This window comes from Leucopleurus acutus (genome assembly GCF_964270905.1).
Source record: "Leucopleurus acutus genome assembly, chromosome: 7".
Classification (NCBI taxonomy): Eukaryota; Metazoa; Chordata; class Mammalia; order Artiodactyla; family Delphinidae; genus Leucopleurus; species Leucopleurus acutus.
The window spans coordinates 45,196,203-45,217,283 of NC_139150.1; the positions used below are offsets into that span (position 1 = coordinate 45,196,203).

A 21,081-nucleotide genomic window follows, 5' to 3' on the forward strand; every position below is an offset into this window, starting at 1 on the left:
AAGTTAAATATCCCCCTTGGAAGCAAAGCAAATCACTTTTGTAAGTCGTGGTGGTTTTAAACTCATAATTTTTGAATTAATTCCCATTAAGTACATCTTGTCCTGTCAAAGTGTTAATTATAATGAGATAATGTGTGTGTAGGATCTGACATCATTCAGGTTGAAAGCAGTTAATGTCTCCCATGACCACTCACAGTGTGGTCTGTAGACCAGTTGCATCGGCAGGACCTGTGAGCATGTTAGAAATGCAGACTATCAAGACTTGCCCAAGCCAACTGCACCAGAATTTGCTTTGAAACAAGCTCCCAGGGCAGTATTCAAATTTGCTAAGAAATGTTCTATGATGTCCAGGTAATTACAGTTTTAGCTACTATGAGAATTGATGGAATTTTTAATTTCGTTGGCATTACGGGAAATAAAAAACTTTACAGGATTCTGGAAAAGCAGATTCTGCTATTGTCTTTTAGGCATTTCTCTTTTGTTCAAAAGGCAGTAAGACAATTGAAGGGTTAGTTATAAAAAAACTCTGGTCATTAATTGCCAAGGCAGAAGAAAGAGAAGCCAGGGTATTCCCAGAAACATCTTGCGTTACTGTAATGAACATCCAGTGTACCGGTTTCCTTTGCAGATTTAATGGTTGTCAGCTGTGCCTACATCTTCTTCATGTTACAACACTGCATGGCAGTGTGTCCCCCCTCTTCTGTGGACTCCCTCTTGGGGTTCTGGATGCTAGCTCACTCTCTGGATCCTCAGTGTGAAAAAGCCTCTCTTGAGAAGATTAAAAAACAGTTTTTCTATTTTAGAAATGGAATTGCACCAAGTTTTCTTCTTTTGTTAAATCTAAGAAGGTCAAACAGTGTTTGAAACAGAAATGAACTCATTTCAGCTAGCCATGGTAATTCTGGAAATGAAACATTTGGAATGCTGCCCCGTCTCACAGAAGCCGATTAGTTAACATAGAGTTCAATGGTCATGATGGATGCTCATCACATTCCTCTCCTCTATCATAGTGCTGTCTTGAGATCTGCTACCCAAAGTGTGGTCCCTGACCAGCAGCACTGACATGGCTTCGGTGCCTGATAGAAATGTGGGCACTTAGGTCCTACCCTAGACCAACATAATCAGAATCTGCACTGTAAGAGAACCTCTGTGATGCAGAGTAAAATTTGAGAAGTTCTGGAAGAGAGAAAGGAACGACCTTCTACAATTTAACTCTCAGGGTGTCTGCCCTCAAGCTCCAACTCTCTGTGAAGACAACTTTATATAAGAAAAAAAGACATGCATCCTCTTTGATAGCTAATTCTTCCAGTTATAAAAAGAAGAAAATAGCAGTTGTTGTGCTGCAGTGAAAAAACTTGTCTCTCTTTAGTTCCTTAATTTGTTTCTGAACCCCTTTCTCTAGTCTCCATTTAGCTGAAAACTTCAATAGGAAATTCAAGTTTATGCAGCACCACCTTCACTGAAGGAGGGCAGGGATGGAGAAACTCCACACACCGGGTCACACAGATGATTCAGAGTGACCAGGCAGAGTTAACTCTCTGGAGAAAAAATCAAAAGAGCAAAAAAGCCTCTTTTTAGAAGATGAAAAAATACAGCTTTTCTATGTTAAAAATCTAATTGCATTAAGAGAATGAAGAGACAAGTCACAGACTGAGAGAAAATATTGTAAAACACGTATCTGATAAAGGACTTCTATGCAAAATATTCAAAGAGCTCTTAGACTTCAAAAACTGGGCAAAAGATCAAAACTGACACCTCACCAAAGAAGATATACGGACAGAAAATAAGTATATGAAAAGATGCTCAATGTCATATTATATTAGGGAATTACAAATTAAAACAACACACTTGTTAGAATGACTGAAATCTAAAAAAAACTGACAATACCAAATGCTGGCGAGGATGCAGAACAAAGGGAATTCGTTGCTGGTGGGAATGCAAAATAGTACAGCCCCTTTGGAAGACAGTTTAGCAGTTTCTTACACAGCCACATGGTGTTACCATATGACTCGGCAATTGTGCTGCTACGTATTTACCAAGTGAGCTGAAAACTTATGTCTACACAAAAACCTGCAAATGGATGTTTATGGCAAGTTTATTCATAATCACCCCAAACTGGAAACAAACAAGACATCCTTCAATAAGTGAGTGGCTAAACCCACTATGGCACATCCAGACAATGGGATATTATTCAGTGCTGAAAAGAAATGGGCTATCAAGCCATGACAAGATATGGAGGAACCTTATATATATATATGTTGCTAAGTGAAAGAAGACAGTCTGAACAGTCTACACACGGTATGATTCCAACTATAGCACAGTCTGGAAACGGCAAAACTCTGGAGTCAGTAAAAAAAAAAAAAAAAAAAAAACAGTGGTTGTCCCAGGTTTGGGGGATAAATAGGTGAAACACAGAGAATTGTTAGGGTAGTGAAACTGTGCTGTATGATACTGTGATGATGGATACATGTCTATGCATTTGTCGAAACTCATAGAAATCCACAGAGCAGTACCACACAAAGAGTGAACCTTAAGGTAAACTATGGACTATAGTAAATAATAATGTGTCAGTATTGGTTCACTAATTAATTGGTTCATTAATATACCACACTAATGCAAGCTATTAATAATAGAGGAAATTGTATGTGAGAGGGTGGGTGGATATACGTAACTCTGCTCAATTATTCTGTAAATCTAACACTGTACTAAAAATTCTATTAACTATTAGAAATAATTGAATTACTCAAAGTGCTGCTTTTGATGGAGGTAGTGAAAATCCTCTGAGACAGCCCCAGCAAAGGCAATTGAGCAGCATTTGTTTCTTTTAGGCCACAGATATATGCAGAACCAAGTTTCTGTCTCCAAAGTGAATACAATGATTGTACAACCCCACACAGGTCTACATAACGTCAACACAGGGCAGACTGAGATGAATGCTAAACTAAACCTGGAAGAAGTACATTGATTTCAACTAGGGAAAGCTGGCAAGATTTGATGGATGCGGTGGCTTTTGAGCAGGTTCTTAGAAAGTAAACAGGGTAGTTAATGGGGTTAAATGAAAAATAAATAGCAGAATGCTTTTAGAGTTATCAAACAATCATGCTTTTATCTGTAGTCACATATGTCATATTGAACCATATGAATTTGCCACTCTTTTGTGCAAGGAGATAGTCAATGTTGGTGATTTCATGTGGTTCAACCCAGTTTCACTGTTCACTGTGCTCTAAGAAGCGGTTCCTATATTACATTCTTTTCAAGAATACTTGAAAAGGCCAATTAACAGGGACATGGTTGAGAAATATAAAAATAAAGCCACTAAATTATATATTGGAAGGTAAACAATTCAAAGGTTGAAACAGGAAGACTAATTAACACTCCCCCGTCCCCCATACACACCAAGAAAACCCTAAGCAACTGAAGTGTGGGGTGGAAAGGACACAGTACTATTTCTCACTCTTTCCATTGATAGATGTGGTAGAGACCATTCCTGAAGTTCTCAGAAGTTTTTCAGAGAACTTGAAAATAAGAAAAAAAAAAAAGTCTCTTCCTGCTTAGTGGTAAAGAAAGACCAAATCTCTTGAAGTGTGTTAAAAAAGAGACAAACCAAGACTACAGGGGCAAAGGTGAGGACATAGTCTAAAATACAGTGATCAGAATCCAATTTCAATGCCTTCGTTCGCGAAAAGAGAAACCTTGTGAAATAAACGTGGCATCTCATCTTTGCATGAGATACTTGGTAGATTCTTGTCCCACATGAGGACAACGTCCATATAAGATCAGAATGTTGGCACCATATTAACATTTTTCTTCCTAATGTAATAAGGGCTTGATTTAACTGGCTCATAATGTCCTACAGTCTGCTTGGATGGTCAAAAACTGAACAGTATTATAATTTATCCCTCTTACATATTTACAAACACTTATTTTTTTTTAAACATGCCCTTAGCCATGGATGCAGCAAATAACTACATAAACAAACTTTAGAACATAGGTGAGATATTTACACCAGCTTTGTGTGTGTCAGAGAGAGAGAGAGAGAGAGAGAGAGAGAGAGAGAGAGAGAGAGAGAATGAAATGGAAAAAGAACAGTCACTACCATTAGCCCCAAAGACTTTCTTTGCCATCAGAGGGTTGACGTAGGGAAAAATTCATTTGAATGGGCACTCCAACATGACATGAGGGATCTTTCACTTATGGGAGAACACCTGGATACCAGTGATCATTCTATAAGAACTCAGATTTTAGGAACTCATTTTTTGGATTAACTGCAAGAGACTTGATTTTGTTTTTAACATAGACAATGCTACAATAGAAAAATATATTGTAAGTTTCTGCATTGAGAATTACATTTCTATACCATTTATGTTCTAGCAAACTTGCAACTCAGTCTCCATTGTTTCTGAATTGAATTTTGAAAAGAAATTATAGAATTGAAAACACAATCGTAATTTTTATTTCATCTCTAGAGACAAGAACAAGTTCAGAGGTTGGAGAAAGACACGTTTGGGTTTAGTTCATCCTTATATAGACAGCCTTTTTCAAAAAAGGAGACACCTAGAATTTAAACGAATGTATTCTCACCTGTATGCAGCACCAGAAATTATTTTAGGGGTAAAATGATAACTTGGGATGTCACTCCAGTAAGCCCCTTCTTATAATTTCACCCTATTCCAAACATCACACAGGCCCTATATCAAGGTAGGCCAAGGCTTAGCCACTCAACAAATATAGAATTATGAGTGCCTAGCTCCCTTGAAGACTAAAGTGCCTTTCTGCTGATACTGCACACTTTCCCTAAAGAGATTACCAGCATAATCCTAAATATTATAGGACCCAAGCTATCTTATTTTTGAGCTCATCAGATCCATCATGCTGCACGTAATCCCTAACAGCTTTATTCAGTGTTTACGTAAGCTGGTGAGGGAGTTCTGTGAACAACGATGACCAAGTACTAAGAACAGATACCCTGATTTTCAAATTTCATTTTCACAAGTTTCGTTTGAACTGTTTTTCTACAAGCAGCAAGTTCATAATCATTGCTTGATAGTTTATAACAACATTTGCATGGAGATGTTTATGGCTGCTCCATTCGTTAGCTGTGTTTCTTATACATTAATTTCTACCAAAGGCATTTTGATGCTACCAGGTGGTCTAAGTTGGTAGGAAAAAGTGGAGCTTTTCTGAGTATTTTCTTTAGAGGCTTGAATTACTTCAAAGCAGCAGAAATATTTATTTTGGGGGAAATAATAGAGGAAAAAGACTGGTGAAAACCAGTTGCTAAGCACAACACTAAAATTTCTACCGTAGTAACTTGAAAAAAAGCTGCAGCTTTAATCTGGAATATTCCTTTTAATTCCACTAAAATTTAAGAGGAAAGTAAAATATCTGGTTGTTTTTAAAATGTAAAGGCACATTTGTTCATACAGTTCATTTAAAAAATGAGGGGTGTGTGTGTGTATGCGCACACACACGTATAAGCTCCTAAAATTAAAGTGTTCTATGTAAATTTACAATAGAAGACAAATTCATGTTTGTTTGTTTTTTAACACCAAATCAAGGCAGAAAGGAACATTTAAGTTTACCTGTCAGCCTGTGCTAATTGTAATTCAGACCCAAAGAGGATTAAGTACATAGACATTAATACGTCCAGTGTTATTAATTTCTAAACAACAATACAACAATATCCTGAGTAAATCTGTCAATAGGAAGGATAAATCGTTGTTTAAAGGTTCCATTGATGTCAGAACTGCAATCTGCTGGTAATGGCTTATTTCATGAATAAAGTCTTTAAATATATATATTCTGGAATCAGTGAATAATTGCCTTGAAACAATAGCTATTCTTTTCTAAAAATACAGGCACTAGGAAGCTCTAGCATTGTGGAAAAATGTACTTCTGAGTTAATATAATATTTTAGGAGTTTTAATTTGCTTAGTAACTTTTTTGAACAATTTTTAGGCTTATATGATTTGAAACGAACAATTATATCAATTTACATGTTAATGTTTCCAACTGTTGTTCTAGTACTAACAAAAAAAATCATGCACCATCTTGACCTGAAATATTTTTAAAGTGAAGGCTCAACAATCTCTCTATGCTATGAGATAATGTGTGTTTAGGGAACTATGTACTACTTTACTTACAAAAAATTTAGAAGAAAAACTCAAACATAATTCACCTGTTAATAATCATTCAACCAAATAGAATTTTTTTTGAAAACAGATTTCTTACATATGAGAAAGTACCTGCCATAATATATTGATAAACCAATTTAAAAAAACAAATTAAAAAAAATTAGAAAAGTAAAATGATCTTAACAATAGTAATGACAATGGCTAAAATCAAAGCGACAAAATTGTGACATGGATGTTCACACTGTTAACCTCATGTTAGTGTAATGGGCAGATGACCACATGAATTCAGTCTCAAAACTTATGTGTTTGATAATTTGCTCTAGGATATAATAATATTTATATATAAAGATGTTCTCCAGTGTAAAATAAAGCCTGAGTGACTTATTTATTACATACATGCTCAAGTCAGAAAATATTTTATTGTTCCCGCACTTAGCCATCACTTTATTTTGCCGAGAGCTTATAAACACTTACTGTCTTGCCTGAAGGATAGTTCGTACAGCTAAGTGTCAGAAGAAACAAGAAAATGCAAAACTCACCAGTGGCCTCAGCTTTGGTTTTGAGCTCATCCTCACACATTTTCACGTAGCAATTAAAAGTCTAATCGAAAAATATTGCACTTTTCATTAGAGGTCTAACGCGACTGTCCCTATGTTACCCTACAATGAGAATCCCAACAGACTGCATTAATGAGATTAAATGAAAGAGGAGTTAAAGGCATCACCTGTTCCGTTTCATTAAGTGAGGGTGAAGGACTGCCCAGGCGAGGAAGGCAGGAGGGAGAACACTGGTTTTTCTTTCTTTTCTTTCTTTCTTTTTTTTTTTTTGCCGTACCCGGGCCTCTCACTGTTGTGGCCTCTCGCGTTGCGGAGCACAGGCTCCAGACGCGCAGGCTCAGCGGCCATGGCTCACGGGTCCAGCCGCTCCGCGGCATGTGGGATCTTCCCGGACCGGGGCACGAACCCGTGTCCCCTGCACCGGCAGGCGGACTCTCAACCACTGCGCCACCAGGGAAGCCCTGGTTTTTCTTTTTGATACAAAGGAATGCAGCACTTACTAGATCACAATCAGCAGTTTTAAAACGTCATTTTCTCCCACCAGAAATGTATAGATACCTACAATTTCTGCACTTCACTTCTCCTTTGTTTTCATCCCTTTGGAAACAGATCCAATAGGCATATGCCACGTAACTGAAGTTATTTCTGATTATCAAAGTATAACATAAATTTCCGTCATATTAACTTGTTCCAATTGTTTTGGACCCTCCAGTTGTTTGGGAGGAAGGATGGCATAAAGGTATTCCATATTTCTGTTTTCCCAAATATCGCATTGTAGTTGTCTATGCCCATGAGTATTTTACAGGCAGAGAAAATATGCACCCCTTACAGCAGAGGTGGCAACAAAGCCTGGGAACCAGTTTGGGGACTTCATTCTCCCAGCATGCCTCAGTACTCCCACTTGTAAAATAAGAACGATGAAGACACAGACAGAATTTCTTTGTATTTTTTTAACTTTTCTTTTTGGCTGCGCATGGGCTTTCTCTAGTTGTGGCGAGCGGGCTCTAGGTGCACAGGCTTCAGTAGCTGCAGCATGCAGGCTCAGTAGTTGCGGCACGCAGGACCTAGAGTGCGTGGGCTTCCATAGTTGTGGTGCATGGGCTCAGTAGTTGTGGCTTGCGGGCTCTAGAGCACAGGCTCAGTAGTTGTAGCGCACGGGCTTAGTTGCTCCGCAGCATGTGGGATCTTCCCGGACCGGGGATCGCACCCGTGTCCCCTGCATTGGCAGGAGGATTCTTAATGACTGCGCCACCAGGGAAGTCCCCAGACAGAATTTCTGATCTTCAAGCCTTGTCACAAGGAAGGATAAATATATGAGTTTGTAAAAATTGCTTTGACTTCCACAGAAAAGTGCGTGATCTTTACTTGAGAGCAATATGCTCACATGAGTGTCAGCTTTATGTAACTTCCACTTAGAGTTAGTAAATTGTTTCAGTGATGAATCTCAAACCTTTCTCTTCACCCCTCACCTCCCCCTACCACTTTCGACAGCTCTCATTTTTTTTCCCTAATCACTTGTCACAAATGGTTTCTTGATCTCCTTCCCTTCTGTTCCTCTTTTCATTTAAGTATCTTGGCTTTTTCCTGGCCCACACTGTATGGGAAGAAAGGCAAGGGGTGGAGAGGTGCTTAGAGGAGGCTGGGTAAACCCCTTAAATATTATTGTCAGTATAGCAGAGCTGAGCTCAGTGGTTCTCAGCTCTGGATGCCCACTGGAATGATCTGGAGAATTAAAAAATATCGAGGCCTAGGGATTTCTCTCTTACTTCCCGTTGATTTGTTTAGAGCAGGGCCAAGGCATGTGGAGTTTTTAAACGTTGCCAACATGATTCCAATGGGCAGCTGGGACTGAAGACCCCTGAAATGTTTCTCAGAATCACCAGAGCCATAGATTCCTGACCCCCACCAACTACTGAGTCAGAATCTTCTGAGGAGAGCTTGAAGTGAGAAGCGAGAGTAATAAGCACTCAGGTATTTGCTATAATTAGATAAATTTGGGAGAAACTCAAGGACAGAAGCTTAGAGTTTGAATTAGATTTGAATTAGAACACCTGGTTTGGGATTCTTGGGTAAGTTACTAAACTTTTTCTGTGCCTCAGGTTACATATCTCTAACATAAGATCATAACATCTGCCCACTTGAGTTGTATGAGGAGGAAATGTGAAAGCCCTTAGCACCGTGTCTGGTACATATTGGAAATTCAGCAAATATACTTGAAAATGAATCTTCTTGTCTTTGCTTATCTCCGAGATATGCATTTTGGCTGTTGACTCTGGTTATTATTTGTTCATTTAGCCAATACATATTAATTAATTAATAATTAATATTATTTGTACTAGACACTGGGAAACAAATAAGATGGAGTTCGCACTCCAGTGTGTATTTAAAACCTATGAATTTAGGGTCTTCCCTGGCAGTCCAGTGGTTAAGACTCCGCGCTCCCAGTGCAGCAGGCACGGGTTTGATCCCTGGTGGGAAACTAAGATCCCACATGCCACACGGTGTGGCCAAAAAAAAAAAAAAGAGAAAGGAAAGAACAACAACAAAAAACAACCTTGGATTTAATCCTATTTAAATTCTTCCATTATAATTGTCATTTTCTATATAATAGCAGGAATAATACTTTTAGAAGACCTGTTGGTAATGAGGATAGGTAAGAAAGCTATTTAAAACCATTTTTTTTTAAGTCAGAAAGTAAACAGACTTGGGGGATACCAAATGTTTCATGTGTTACCATTTGAATGGGGAGGCTGAATTGTTCTCTGTGAACTACTTAAAGGTTAGTAAACGCTACCTTGCGTGGAACGAAACTTATAGGCACAATTCGTATGACGCTGGAAGCCAAATCCTGGGTTAGAAACTTATACCTCCTCATGCCTCCTGAGCCTTGAAAAAAAATCCAGCTCCTGCTCTGGAGAGCCAGGAAATTGGTACCAAAGAACGCTGAAACAGACTCAATGGCACCTTGATGCACAGAGCATGCCCATGCCCCACAAACAAAGGGCAGGATTGGAGATAGAAGCACGTGCACGAGGGGGGAATCCAGCCTGAATACGGGGTGTATGGTCAGGAAGGAAAGGAAGAAATTGTTGGAATTTACCTAGAGTTATAGTGTTATCACAACGCTCTCCTTATCAAAAACTTTCCAGCCCTCCAGGGTCCACAAGACAAACCCATTCTCCTCTTTGGTCTGGCTTTTTGCAGCCTGGGTCAGCCCTGTCTTCAGGTACTTACCCTATGATCCAGGGTCAAATCCATCCATCTACCTTGAAAGTCGGCCCCAAATTCCTCACTTCTCTGCCTTTTCCGTGACGCTCCTCTCTCCTCCTCGACCCTGCTGAGGGCTTCTCTCTACTGTGCTCCAACTACCCACATCTGACCTATTCTTGAAGACCCAGCTCAACGCCCATCACCTCTGCAACGCATCCCCTGCCCACTCCAATCATGGTGATTACCCTAGGCTCCTCCTATGTCTCTGCCACTCATTTGGTCCTGGTGTTCTTCATTAATCCTGTTTATAGGTTCACCTTTCACCTTGACTGTAAGCTCCTTAGGGATAAAACCCTCTCTTTGTGTTTCTCTCAACGTCTCGTAGAGATTCAATAAAATGTATGGAGTCGGTTAGTGGGTGAGTGTATTGCTGCTGACTGACTGTGGCACTGGGGGACCAGATATAATTCTCACCGCCTACTCCCACCATTGCCTTTAACTCATGTTTCACTTTGATAGCTCATCTTTGGGGCATGTTGACTTATTTGCTTGCTGCTACTTAGCAGAGATGAGAGCAGGTTAAGAAAAAAATCTCTTACCTCTTTTTGCCCTTTATTTAATCATAATTGGTTCTTAGTGTAGGAACAAGGAGGTTGGACCAAAAAACTTCTCTTGATTTCCTGTTCTCCTCTAATCTGCTACCTTTCCCTTCATCCCCTATGTCAGGCATTTAATTGCCACTTTGGAGTTTTCTCCCATTGGTTTAGGTCCCTTCTTTGTCCTGTTTGGATTTCTTTTTCTCTGGTTACGAGTATTATCACTGGAGGCGAGAGGGTGTTGATCTCTCCCCCTGGATGGCTCTCCCTTCACCCCACTCCACTGTAGGCAGCAACTATTATACACTTCTCATACCAATGTGGTACTTAGACTGCCCCTGGTATGAAAAGACATTAAGCTAGTGGGACAGAAAAGTACTTTAAAAAAAAATCCCCTAAGATTCAGGGGAAAAATGAGAGATGAAGCTTCTTAAACAAAAGATGTGTCATAAAAGAGAAAGAGCTTGATTTTATAAAAAACTGTCCCTCTTTAGCACTGGGGTTCTCAAATTATAGTTCCCAGAACATCAGGATTAGCAGCATCACCTGGGAACTTGTTAGAAATGCAAATTCTCAGACCCCAGCCAAGACGTATTGACTCAGAACCTCTGATGTGGGTGTGTGGGAGGGGGTCCAGCCATCTGTGTCCTCATGGCCCTACAGGTGGCTCTGATCACGCTCGTGTTTCAGAGCCACTGGTTTACAGCGTGGGTTTTCCAATCAGGAGGAGCTAAAGTTAACTGGCAGCTCTGTCACATACTGGTGGTGTGCTCTGGACAAGTTATTTAATCTTCTGATGCCTCAGCTTCATCATTTGTAAAAATGGCCATAAGAACATCTACCTGATAGAAGTATTGAAGAATTTAAAGTATGATAATTCCTGTAAAGTATTCAGCTCCGTCCTAGGCACAAAATAAGCATTCAGTGACTGTGGGCCATTACTGTATTACTTTAGTGGAGACTAGAAAGTGTTCCGTACTTTAAATATCGCTGCTATTTTTCTTTATACGTTTCTCAAAACAACTTGGCTGCATGTTAAAAATCATTTGAGGAACTTTAAAAAAAAATCTGATTCCCAGGAGATTTACTGCAGACCAATTTAGTAGGAAGTTTTGGATGTGAGACGAGACATTTTTATTTTACAGAAGATGTGAAGATAATTTTGATGTAATTTAGATAACATAATGCTGTTATATATTAAAATCAACATTGCCATGAAAAAGTGGTGTAAGATTAAATACAGGTAAGAATTAATCATCAGTAATGTCAGATGTCATATTCATTATTTCCATGATTCTGCCCCAATTCAATGGCAGAAAAGTACAAAGAAATGCTGAAGGTAGGTCCTACAGCAGGGTTCCCAACCTTGCCATTATTGACATTTGGGGCTGGATAATTTCTTTTTCTGGGAGCTGTTCTGTGCACTGTAAACATCCTTGGCCTCTATCCACTAGAAGCCAGTATCACCCTATAGCTGTGACAACCAAAACGGTTTCCAAATATTGCCAACTATCTCCTGGGGACAAAATAGCCCCCAGTTGACAACTGTAGTTGTTTTAGAGTTTCAGTGTCTGGATACAAATCTAGGCTTTACTATTTAACAGCTATCTGATTAGAGCAAGGTATTTAACCCCTCTGAGTCTCGGTTTACACTCCTGCGAAATGGAGGTAATAATAGTATCCACCTCGTGAGTTCTGTTATGCTGTTTGAAAAATAAAAGAGAAAATGCATAGAAAGCACCAAGAACAGTATCTGAAGCATGGTAAATGCTATGGACTGAATGTTCGTGTCTTCCCAAATTCATATGTTGAGATCCTATCTCTCAATATGATGGTATTAAGAGGTGGGGCCTTTGGGGGTGATTAAGTTATGAGGATGGAGCCCTCATCAATGGGATTAGTGCCATTATAAAAAAATTCCCAGAGAGTTCTTTCACTCTCTTTTCACCATGTGAGGATACTATGGGAAGTTGGCAGTCTGGAACATGGAAGAGGGAACCCAATCTGATCTTAGACTTCCAGCTTCTAGAACTTCTAGAGAAACAAATTTCTGTTGTTTATCATCCACCTGGTCAATCAGTCTATGGTACTTTGTTACAGCAGCCTGAACAGAGTAAAACAATACATATTCAGTAAGTATCAGCTATCATGTATATATATATATATATAGTCTTATCTTGATTCCAAACCACTCGGAAAACTCTTCTGCTAAAGTCTTTGCATAGAATTTGTGTATCCATTCATCAGTTTATCCTCTGAGTAATGAATCAGAATGACTAAATACTCATATACATCTTAGGGTCTACAGTGGGTGTAGAGGCAGAGGAGCAGGGTGTGTCGGAATCATCAGAACAGGGTTCTATTTCCACTCTTTTCTAGTGATGCACTTTTAGGGAGTGGCTTAATCTCTCAGCACCACTGTTTCCTCATTTATAAAGCAGGGAAAATAATTACTATTTCATGTATTTGTTGTAAAAATTATATTAGATAACATATGGGAGAGCATATAAGCCAGCATCTTGGTATACAGAAGGCACTTAATAAACATTTAATTCCCTTAAAATCACAGCTGGTGAGAGCATAGTAGGAAGCATGGTGGAATCCCTATCTTCATGGCTGTGGACTTTGAATGGCATCATTTTATCTAAATTCATGAGCAGTGAAAAGCGTTTCTCCAGTCATGTTAACATTTTGTTCTGTAAAAATTGCATTTGCTTCAGGTTTCTGAGGGGTACTTAGTAAAATTAAATATATATTTTAATCTTTAATTTTGGTTTTTTTTTTTGGCCTTGCTGTAGCATGCAGGATCTTGGTTCCCCAAACAGGGATCGAACCCGCACCCCCTGCAGTTGAAGCATGGAGTCTTAACCACTGGACTGCCAGGCAAGTCCCTAAATATATATTTTCATTTAGTCAAAACTATACGTTCTTCAGAAGGCTGAACGAATTAATCTACTGATGGTTTTGTAAATGCATCATTTATGCTATTGTTCAACAGCAAAATTGTAAACATCCTTGGCCTCTACCCATTAGATGCCACCATCACCCCCTAATTGTGACAACCAAAAAGGTTTCCAGATATTGTCAAATATTCCCTGGGGGATACTTATCTTGTATAATCCATTTAAGAAACTTTAGCCATTTAATATTGGTGCAGTATAGAGTAGTGATTAGTGCCTTAATCAGTAGCTAAATTATTCTGCTAACTAAGCTTGCAAACATTTTAACTTTGGTTCAAACCCATATTATAAAAACCATTTACATTTCCAAGCATTTTCTCCTCAGTGCTCTTACTTATTTTCCATTCAAGGGAAAGTTATATAGACAATATAACCTTGAGACTAGCAATACTCTTATTGGATGACATTAGTAATAGAACCCCAAATTCAAATGGCAGAAATCCCGAGCCCTGGTTGCTCATTTACTAATACATTCCTAAGCTTCCTTGCAACACATCAGGTTTTAAACGTTAAGAAAATTAACAACCAAAACTTCCCAGTATCAAGTAAAATTAGATTCCTTTCATTACATGGTTATTATATTGATAAAATATGTAAGGTAGACTTTGGGGAACAAGTAATTATATTCATTAAAAATGCGGAATATTTTTCAAAAGACTTTATATTTTTAAATTAGTTTTAAGTTTACAACAAAATTGAGAGGAAGCTAGAAATTTTCCATATACAGCCTGCTCACACATATGTGTAGCCTCTCCCATTATCAACACCACTCACCAGAATGGTACATGTTTTTTTTTTTTTAAACAAGGATGAACCTATATTGACACACCACAATCACCCAAAGTCCACAGTTTACGTTAGGGTTCACTCTTGGTGTCATATGTTCTATAGGTTTGCACAAATGCGTAATGACAGGTACTTATCATTATAATCTCATACAGAATATTTTCACTGCCCTAAAATCCTCTGTGCTCTGTGTATTCATCTCCCACACTTCCACTTCTCTCAGCAACCACTAATCTTTTTATTGTCTCCATTATCTTGCCTTTATATATTTTTACATTAAGCAAACAATATCTAATTCAATAGAAATCAAAGCTATTTAAGAGTTGAGATCTGAACATTAGGAAAGGCTGAAATCCAATTCCTTCTTGAATTTTGATGTTCGTTTATTCAGCAAATATGTTGGTTGAGTGCACAAACTATTCTAGTAACTTAGTTAAATACCTTCCTTTATGGAACTTCCAGTACGAAAGCTCACTATGCAGGAAGAGTAAGAGATTTCCCTCGTTCTCATTTAGCATCTGTTTGGTTACATTCAGTGATGGGAGGTTCAGCACTTTGCAAGACAGCCAATTTCACTATTGCATTCTCCTCCTGATCAATCGATTATGATTTCCTCCATATCTGTGGTATGCCCACAAGCCTTGCTGAAATAAAAATAGGATGTCTGTGTTGTTTCATTGGAGTTATCAGTATATTAAACACTATCAAAAAGTGCTATGAGGTTAGTTTGTCACTGTTTATTATCTGATGTGCACAAGATGACTGCCAGTGACACAACCTTACCTCCCTGGTCCCATGACTCTAGTCTATAATTTGTTCTAAGGTCTTGCTGTTAGAAATATGCATATATATATTTATATACATATGTATATTTATCTAGTATATTTATCTAGTATAAATACTTGTCTATATATATTTCTCTGCCTGCTTTTCAATGTGGGGTATTTTACTTATTTCTAATCTTCTGGAAGCTTTCCAGTTCACCAGGAATCATCAAAGAAGAAACACATCTGTTATCTGCAATATATCATTCATCTGGAGACTTCTGCAATTACTTAAAGTGGCAAGCTTCACCTCGTACCCCCTATTCAGTGGTGAACTTCAATTCTGCCTTAATGGCTCTTGTTCTACCTTATGGTATGAAAGTATTTCTCCTGAGTGGTGGAAGCACCAGTCTTAAAAATACACAAAGAAATCGATACCATAAGAATGTTTCCCAAGGTATCTTAACTTGGAAGTTGACTTCCGATAAGCTCCCTCATAAGCCTGTATATGATGAAGACTACTGTTATCTGGTGCCATGGGAGACAGCAGTAATTTTGCATGGTGCTGAATATGCAACACCACATGATGAACTTTGATTGCTTTAATCCAGGACACAAGGCTGTAAGATGCTGCACCTGAGACCCACATCACTCTATACTCCTGTGTGAGCTTCACCCATGCTAGCTCAGAGTCTTCTAGCAAAACCATTCCCACCACTCAAAAGTCTTGTCTTCCTCCATTGTGGTCATCAAGTAAAAAGAATAATTTCTTCCTTTTATAACCATCAGTGATTTTTAACCCTAGATCTCTAGGTTCTGTCATTCATTGCTATGGCTTAGAGTCTATTCTTCTTTTTTCTTTCGGTACACAGGCACCAACAACATATACCAATTTACATAAGAACCAGGCAATTCTGTCAGAAAGAATTCACATATAGTCATTAATGCTAATCCAACTCAGTTTTGCTCCAAAGTCAGCAACAGAGTTGAGTTTCTCATCTTGTATCTTCTAAGGCACATCTTTACCAAGAGACAACTTAACTACCAGAGACAGTCAATTAACTTAAAAATGTGGAAAGTCCAAAAATGGTAGCATTATCTCTGTGTGCAGTCCGAGTTTGCATTAGTAGAAAGAAATTTGTCCCTGACGTATCTTACAAGGTAGACCCGTGCATGGTTCTTTTCCCTCACTCACCCTGGGACACCTTACGGCATCGTACAGCCAACCAAAATCATGAATATTTTACTGCACAGAGCGAGAAACAAATGAAGAATGTAAAACCACATATACAGATCATGCAGCCGAACTAAGTGTGGATTTAGCATCCTTGAAGAACAAAAATCTTCCATTTCTAACTCAAAATTGAAAACAGGCGTCTACTCTGATCAAAAGTTAAAAGCAGAAAATCCAGAGAAGCGACCAAAGTAAACGCAACAAGCCATTCACTGTTTTCATTTTGGGGATCCTCCAGGGTCCACAGAATTAAACAGTAATAACAGCTAGCACGGACTGAGAACTTCATGTGGGCTAGGCACCACGTTAAGAACTTTCAATACATCATTTATTGATCACAACTCTGGGAGGTAGGTGTTAACATTCTCGAGTTAACTAACTGGTTAAGAAACTGAGACACAACTGGGAGGAGGAGTGGAACCTCGCAGTGGTGGTCTCAGTAAGAGCAGCATCGACATCATCTCTGACTCCCCTGTCCTTGTTAGATATTCAAATTCTCTGGCCCACCTCAGATCTACTGAGGTGTGGTCCAGAGACTCTGAGAGTGAACATTATACCAATCTGTGTTTTAAGAAGCCCTCCAGGGCTTCCCTGGTGGCGCAGTGGTTGAGAGTCCGCCTGCCCATGCAGCGGACACGGGTTCGTGCCCCGGTCCGGGAGGATCCCACATGCCACGGAGCGGCTGGGCCCGTGAGCCATGGCCGCTGAGCCTGCGCGTCCGGAGAGGCCCGCGTACCGCAAAAAAAAAAAAAAAAAAAAAAAAAAAGAAGCCCTCCAGTTGATTCTAATGACTGCTAAAGCCTGAGAATAAAGGCTTAGATCACCCAGTTTAATAATGGTGGATCCACATCTGTTTTGGCATTTAAGCCCATCCTCTAAATGACATACACATTATGTAGGCTTGTTCACAATGGTGAGTGATATTTAGGAGCACTTCAAGAAAGCCGTACTTTTTACTGTTATATTAAGTTTTGCTTGTTTTGTCTATTTGAAGAAGTCATGAAGGCCTATGTTTCCAGACCTGGTAGTTTCAGCACATGATCACTGCAAATCAATGATGAACTGCATATTACACAAGCCTTTCCCTCTCATTTCTAAGTTGCTGACTGACACTGGGTTATCTCCTTGCTAGGGGCATTCCGGTGCTCGCCATGGTGGACATACTGCCTATACTGTGGAAAATAGAGCATGTCACTGTTGTTGGGATTAAATTTCCTTAGAATGTTTTTTAGGGGTGAGACTTGATCCACAGGAGGTCACTGACCAGTAGTACCATAAGTTTTTGGTTCTAAAGCCTGTCTACAATCCTCTTAATCCTCATGACATTTGATTACCTGTGATAAATCTGTTTGCCTGAATGAGAAAAGAACTGTCACTTATTTTCTCTTTCTGCCTTTTCCTCATGACATTAGGCTGGGTTGGCATTTCATCATTACTATTTTTACTCAGTATCATTAGTACTTTTGCTGTGCTTCATGCTGACTGTTACTTCAGGAGTGAATGAAAGATTTAAACTCCAGTCTCCCTAAAGAAAGAAAAAAGGAACAAAGAGAAATGCATGTTTATGATGATCTCTCCCTTTGCTTCCTAGGATTAAAGGGTTACTGCATAAAACTTGGAGGTTTACCCTGTTTTGTCAGAACAAAGGGTAAAATACTGAATGTGGATACAATTTAGCGAATGTAGTAGCATCTGCCCTTCCATCTTATTTATATTTTGTTTTTTTATCCTTAATACTTATCAGGTGTTCAAATCGCTGTCTTAAGCACTATTAAGTGGTAAATTAAAGTTATTTTCAAACTCCTTGAAAAGCATTATCAAAATATTGCTGCTATGGAGGTCAACAAAACCCAGGGAATTTTCAGTAATAAATGTCATATCAAAGACTTAAAAGACTTCTTTTGTTACCCTATTTGAGCAATTTTTTTTTCCTGGGCTGGGATAAAATCGCCAAGTAGAAATAATCGCTACTTCGCACCACCACACTTACTAATAGATAATAACTGGATGATCTGAAGGAATCAACATTGAATTATTGTCGTATGGTTGAAAATTAAGAACTGTATCCCATGGGCTGAAGAAGTTTTCAGATGAGTATGGTATGAATGCTGCGGGAATATTTCAATAAATAAAGGACAATAATATATATCTTTGACTCTGTGACAGAAATGCTTAGAGACTGAATAACCCAATTTGTCTATGCCCTTGCAGCTAATGGGTCCAAGAATAGTTAATGCTTGGAATCTAAAAATTATCTTTTGTTTGCTAAAGGCAGTTTATGGGTGATGTGTTGGAGTAGCAGCCGCCTTGGGTAGGTTTCAGAAAAGTGCTTATTCTGATTTTCTGAAGAGAGATTAAATGACTTTGCTGAGAAGTTTATATTGCTTAGGGTATGAAAAAGACAGAATGATTAGGATACATTAAAACAGGAAAGGATTCAAATAATATTTACTCACAAAATGAATCAATGTGAAAATGAAAACACAGCTAATCATCTGCATTGGATGTGTCCTGCCTTATTGGAGATTCTAGATCATAAGTTCAGAAAATAACAATAGGGCATTTTTTAAGAAAGGATCTTATGTAAATTATAGGAATATGAGAAAAACAAAATAACATTTTGTTCTTAAGCTCCCACTCCACGAATAGGAAAATAATACCAGCATGCTCTGCAGTTCATATGCAAACGAATAAACTCTTTGTAGTGGAATGAATGTTTGTGTCTCCCTAAAATTCATATGTTGAAATCCTAACCCCTGATGTGATAGTATTAGGAGGTGGGGTCTTCAGGAGGTAATTAGGTCTTGAGAGTGGAGCCCTCCTGAGTGAGATTAGCGCCCTTATAAGAAGAGACCAGAGGGCTAGCTAGCTCTTTTTTTCTACGCCGTGAAGATACGGTGAGAAGCTGGCAGTCCACAGCCCAGAAGAGCGCCCTCACCCAATAATGCTGGTGCTTTGATCTCAAAGTCCCAGCCTCGAGAACTGTGAGAAATAAATTTCTCTTGTTTTTAAACCACTCAGGGTATGGTATTTTGTTATAGTAGCCCAAATGGACTAGGACACTCCTCTCTCCCCTTCCATTTAGCATAATGGTTGAAACAGCAGTACTCAACGTTTTTTTTATTGTAGCACACTTCAGCAAGGCAAAGACCTCGCAGTGCTCTCACCTGACCTGTTCCCACTTTCTAGTGGATTTCCAATTATCTGTGTGATTACATATTGTGATGGTTGATTTCATGTGTCAACTTCCCTGGGCTAAAAGATGCCCAGACAGCTGGTAAAACATTGTGTCTGAGTGTGTTTTTGAGGGTGTTTCTGGAAGATTAGCATTTGATTTAGTAGACTAAGTAAATAGGATATGCTATCACCAATGTGAGCAGGAATCATCCAATCTGTTGGGAGCCTGAATAGAACAAAAGGCAAGAAAGGGCGAATACCCTCTCTCTTCTTGAGCTGGGACATTCATCTTCTCCCGCCTCTCACAGCAGGGCTCTTGGTTTTTAGGCTTTGGATTCCAGGACTTACACCACTGGCCCTCCAGTTCTCAGGCCTTCGGCCTCAGAGTGGGAGTTATGCCATTGGCTGCCCTGGTTCTCCGGCCTTTGGCCTTGGACTGAATTATACCACAGGCTTGCCTGGTTCTTCAGCTTACAGATGGCACGCTGTGGGACTTCTCAGACTCCATGACAGTGTGAGCCAATTCCTATAATAAATCTCCTCTTTATATATCCAATTGGTCCTGTGTCTCTGGAGAACCCTGACTAATATACATAAAGTAGCAAATTTACCATCTGATCTTAGTCTGAAATCTTATGAAAATATAGAATAATAAACTAGAGACATCTGTAAACTACATAATAACATGTTAATTTTAGTTTCTGAATATCAACACTTTAATAACTCCTTGTAACCCACCAAGTAAGTTACTAGCGAACTTTGTCCTTAGTCTTATGTAAAAATGAAACTGTGTGGAATTGTCATTTGCCTATTACAAGCACTGTAAAAAGGGCATGTCATGTTTATTTCAAGGCTGATCTGGAGGAATTGATGGCCCTCTCAGTGGACTGAGCATCACACTTTGAGAAATACTGGTTTGTGGCATGGGCTTTAGACCTGTACTCATGCTCTAGTCCACTTAAGAGATGCATACTTGGTCAAGATGATACACCTGTCTGCATCTAAGTTTCCCCATATATCAAACGAGTGTGATGATTCCTCATAGTGTTGCTGAAAGAATAAAATGAAATTCTGTTGTATGGTAATTGGCCCATGCTTGGCACATAAAAAGTGGTCAGCAAATGGTGGTCATTATGAAGCATGACAACTGCCTATCGCATAGCTGAGGTTGCTGCCCCTAAGCCAGAAAAGAGCCACAAACCCAGGCATGCTGTGTACCTGCATTGTCCTCATTACTAGAGGTTGAGAGTCCTCCCAGAGACCCACATATATGTTTTGGGGCTCAGTACTGAAACTCTTATGACTTGGCACATATGTCAAGAAGAGCTGTCCCACAGAGCATGCATTCTTACTTGCACAAGGGACCTCATCTCCCAAGCTAGTTCTCACTTATTCCCTATGATTCTGTGACAGGGAAAATTACACCTACCAATTAATTCAGCAATGAATTCTTATCAAATGCACACTCACTGCCCGGGCCACTGCTCATTTACACTCACAGTTATCCAGCTAACAAGTTGCCTGTTATTTTGGGAGATCGTTATAAACATTGTCATTTTTATACTAATTATAACAGCAATAATAATCATAAATAATAATACTTTATATGACACATTTTTATGTACATTACCATGCACAGTTTAAAATTTGAAAATGTTCACCA

General features: G+C 39.0%; 1 protein-coding gene across 1 annotated transcript in view; it reads right to left on the reverse strand.

The window, feature by feature from the left end:
• Nucleotides 1-6,713, reverse strand: part of RORB (RAR related orphan receptor B) — a gene marked incomplete at both ends in the record, with an annotated part of 61,955 nt that extends 55,242 nt beyond the window's left edge. Inside the window, one exon of the mRNA XM_082843383.1 lies at nt 6,674-6,713. Within this exon, the coding sequence (XP_082699509.1) occupies nt 6,674-6,713 (40 nt within the window). The remainder of the gene's footprint in view (nt 1-6,673) is intronic.
• Between the last annotated feature and the right edge of the window lie 14,368 nt (nt 6,714-21,081).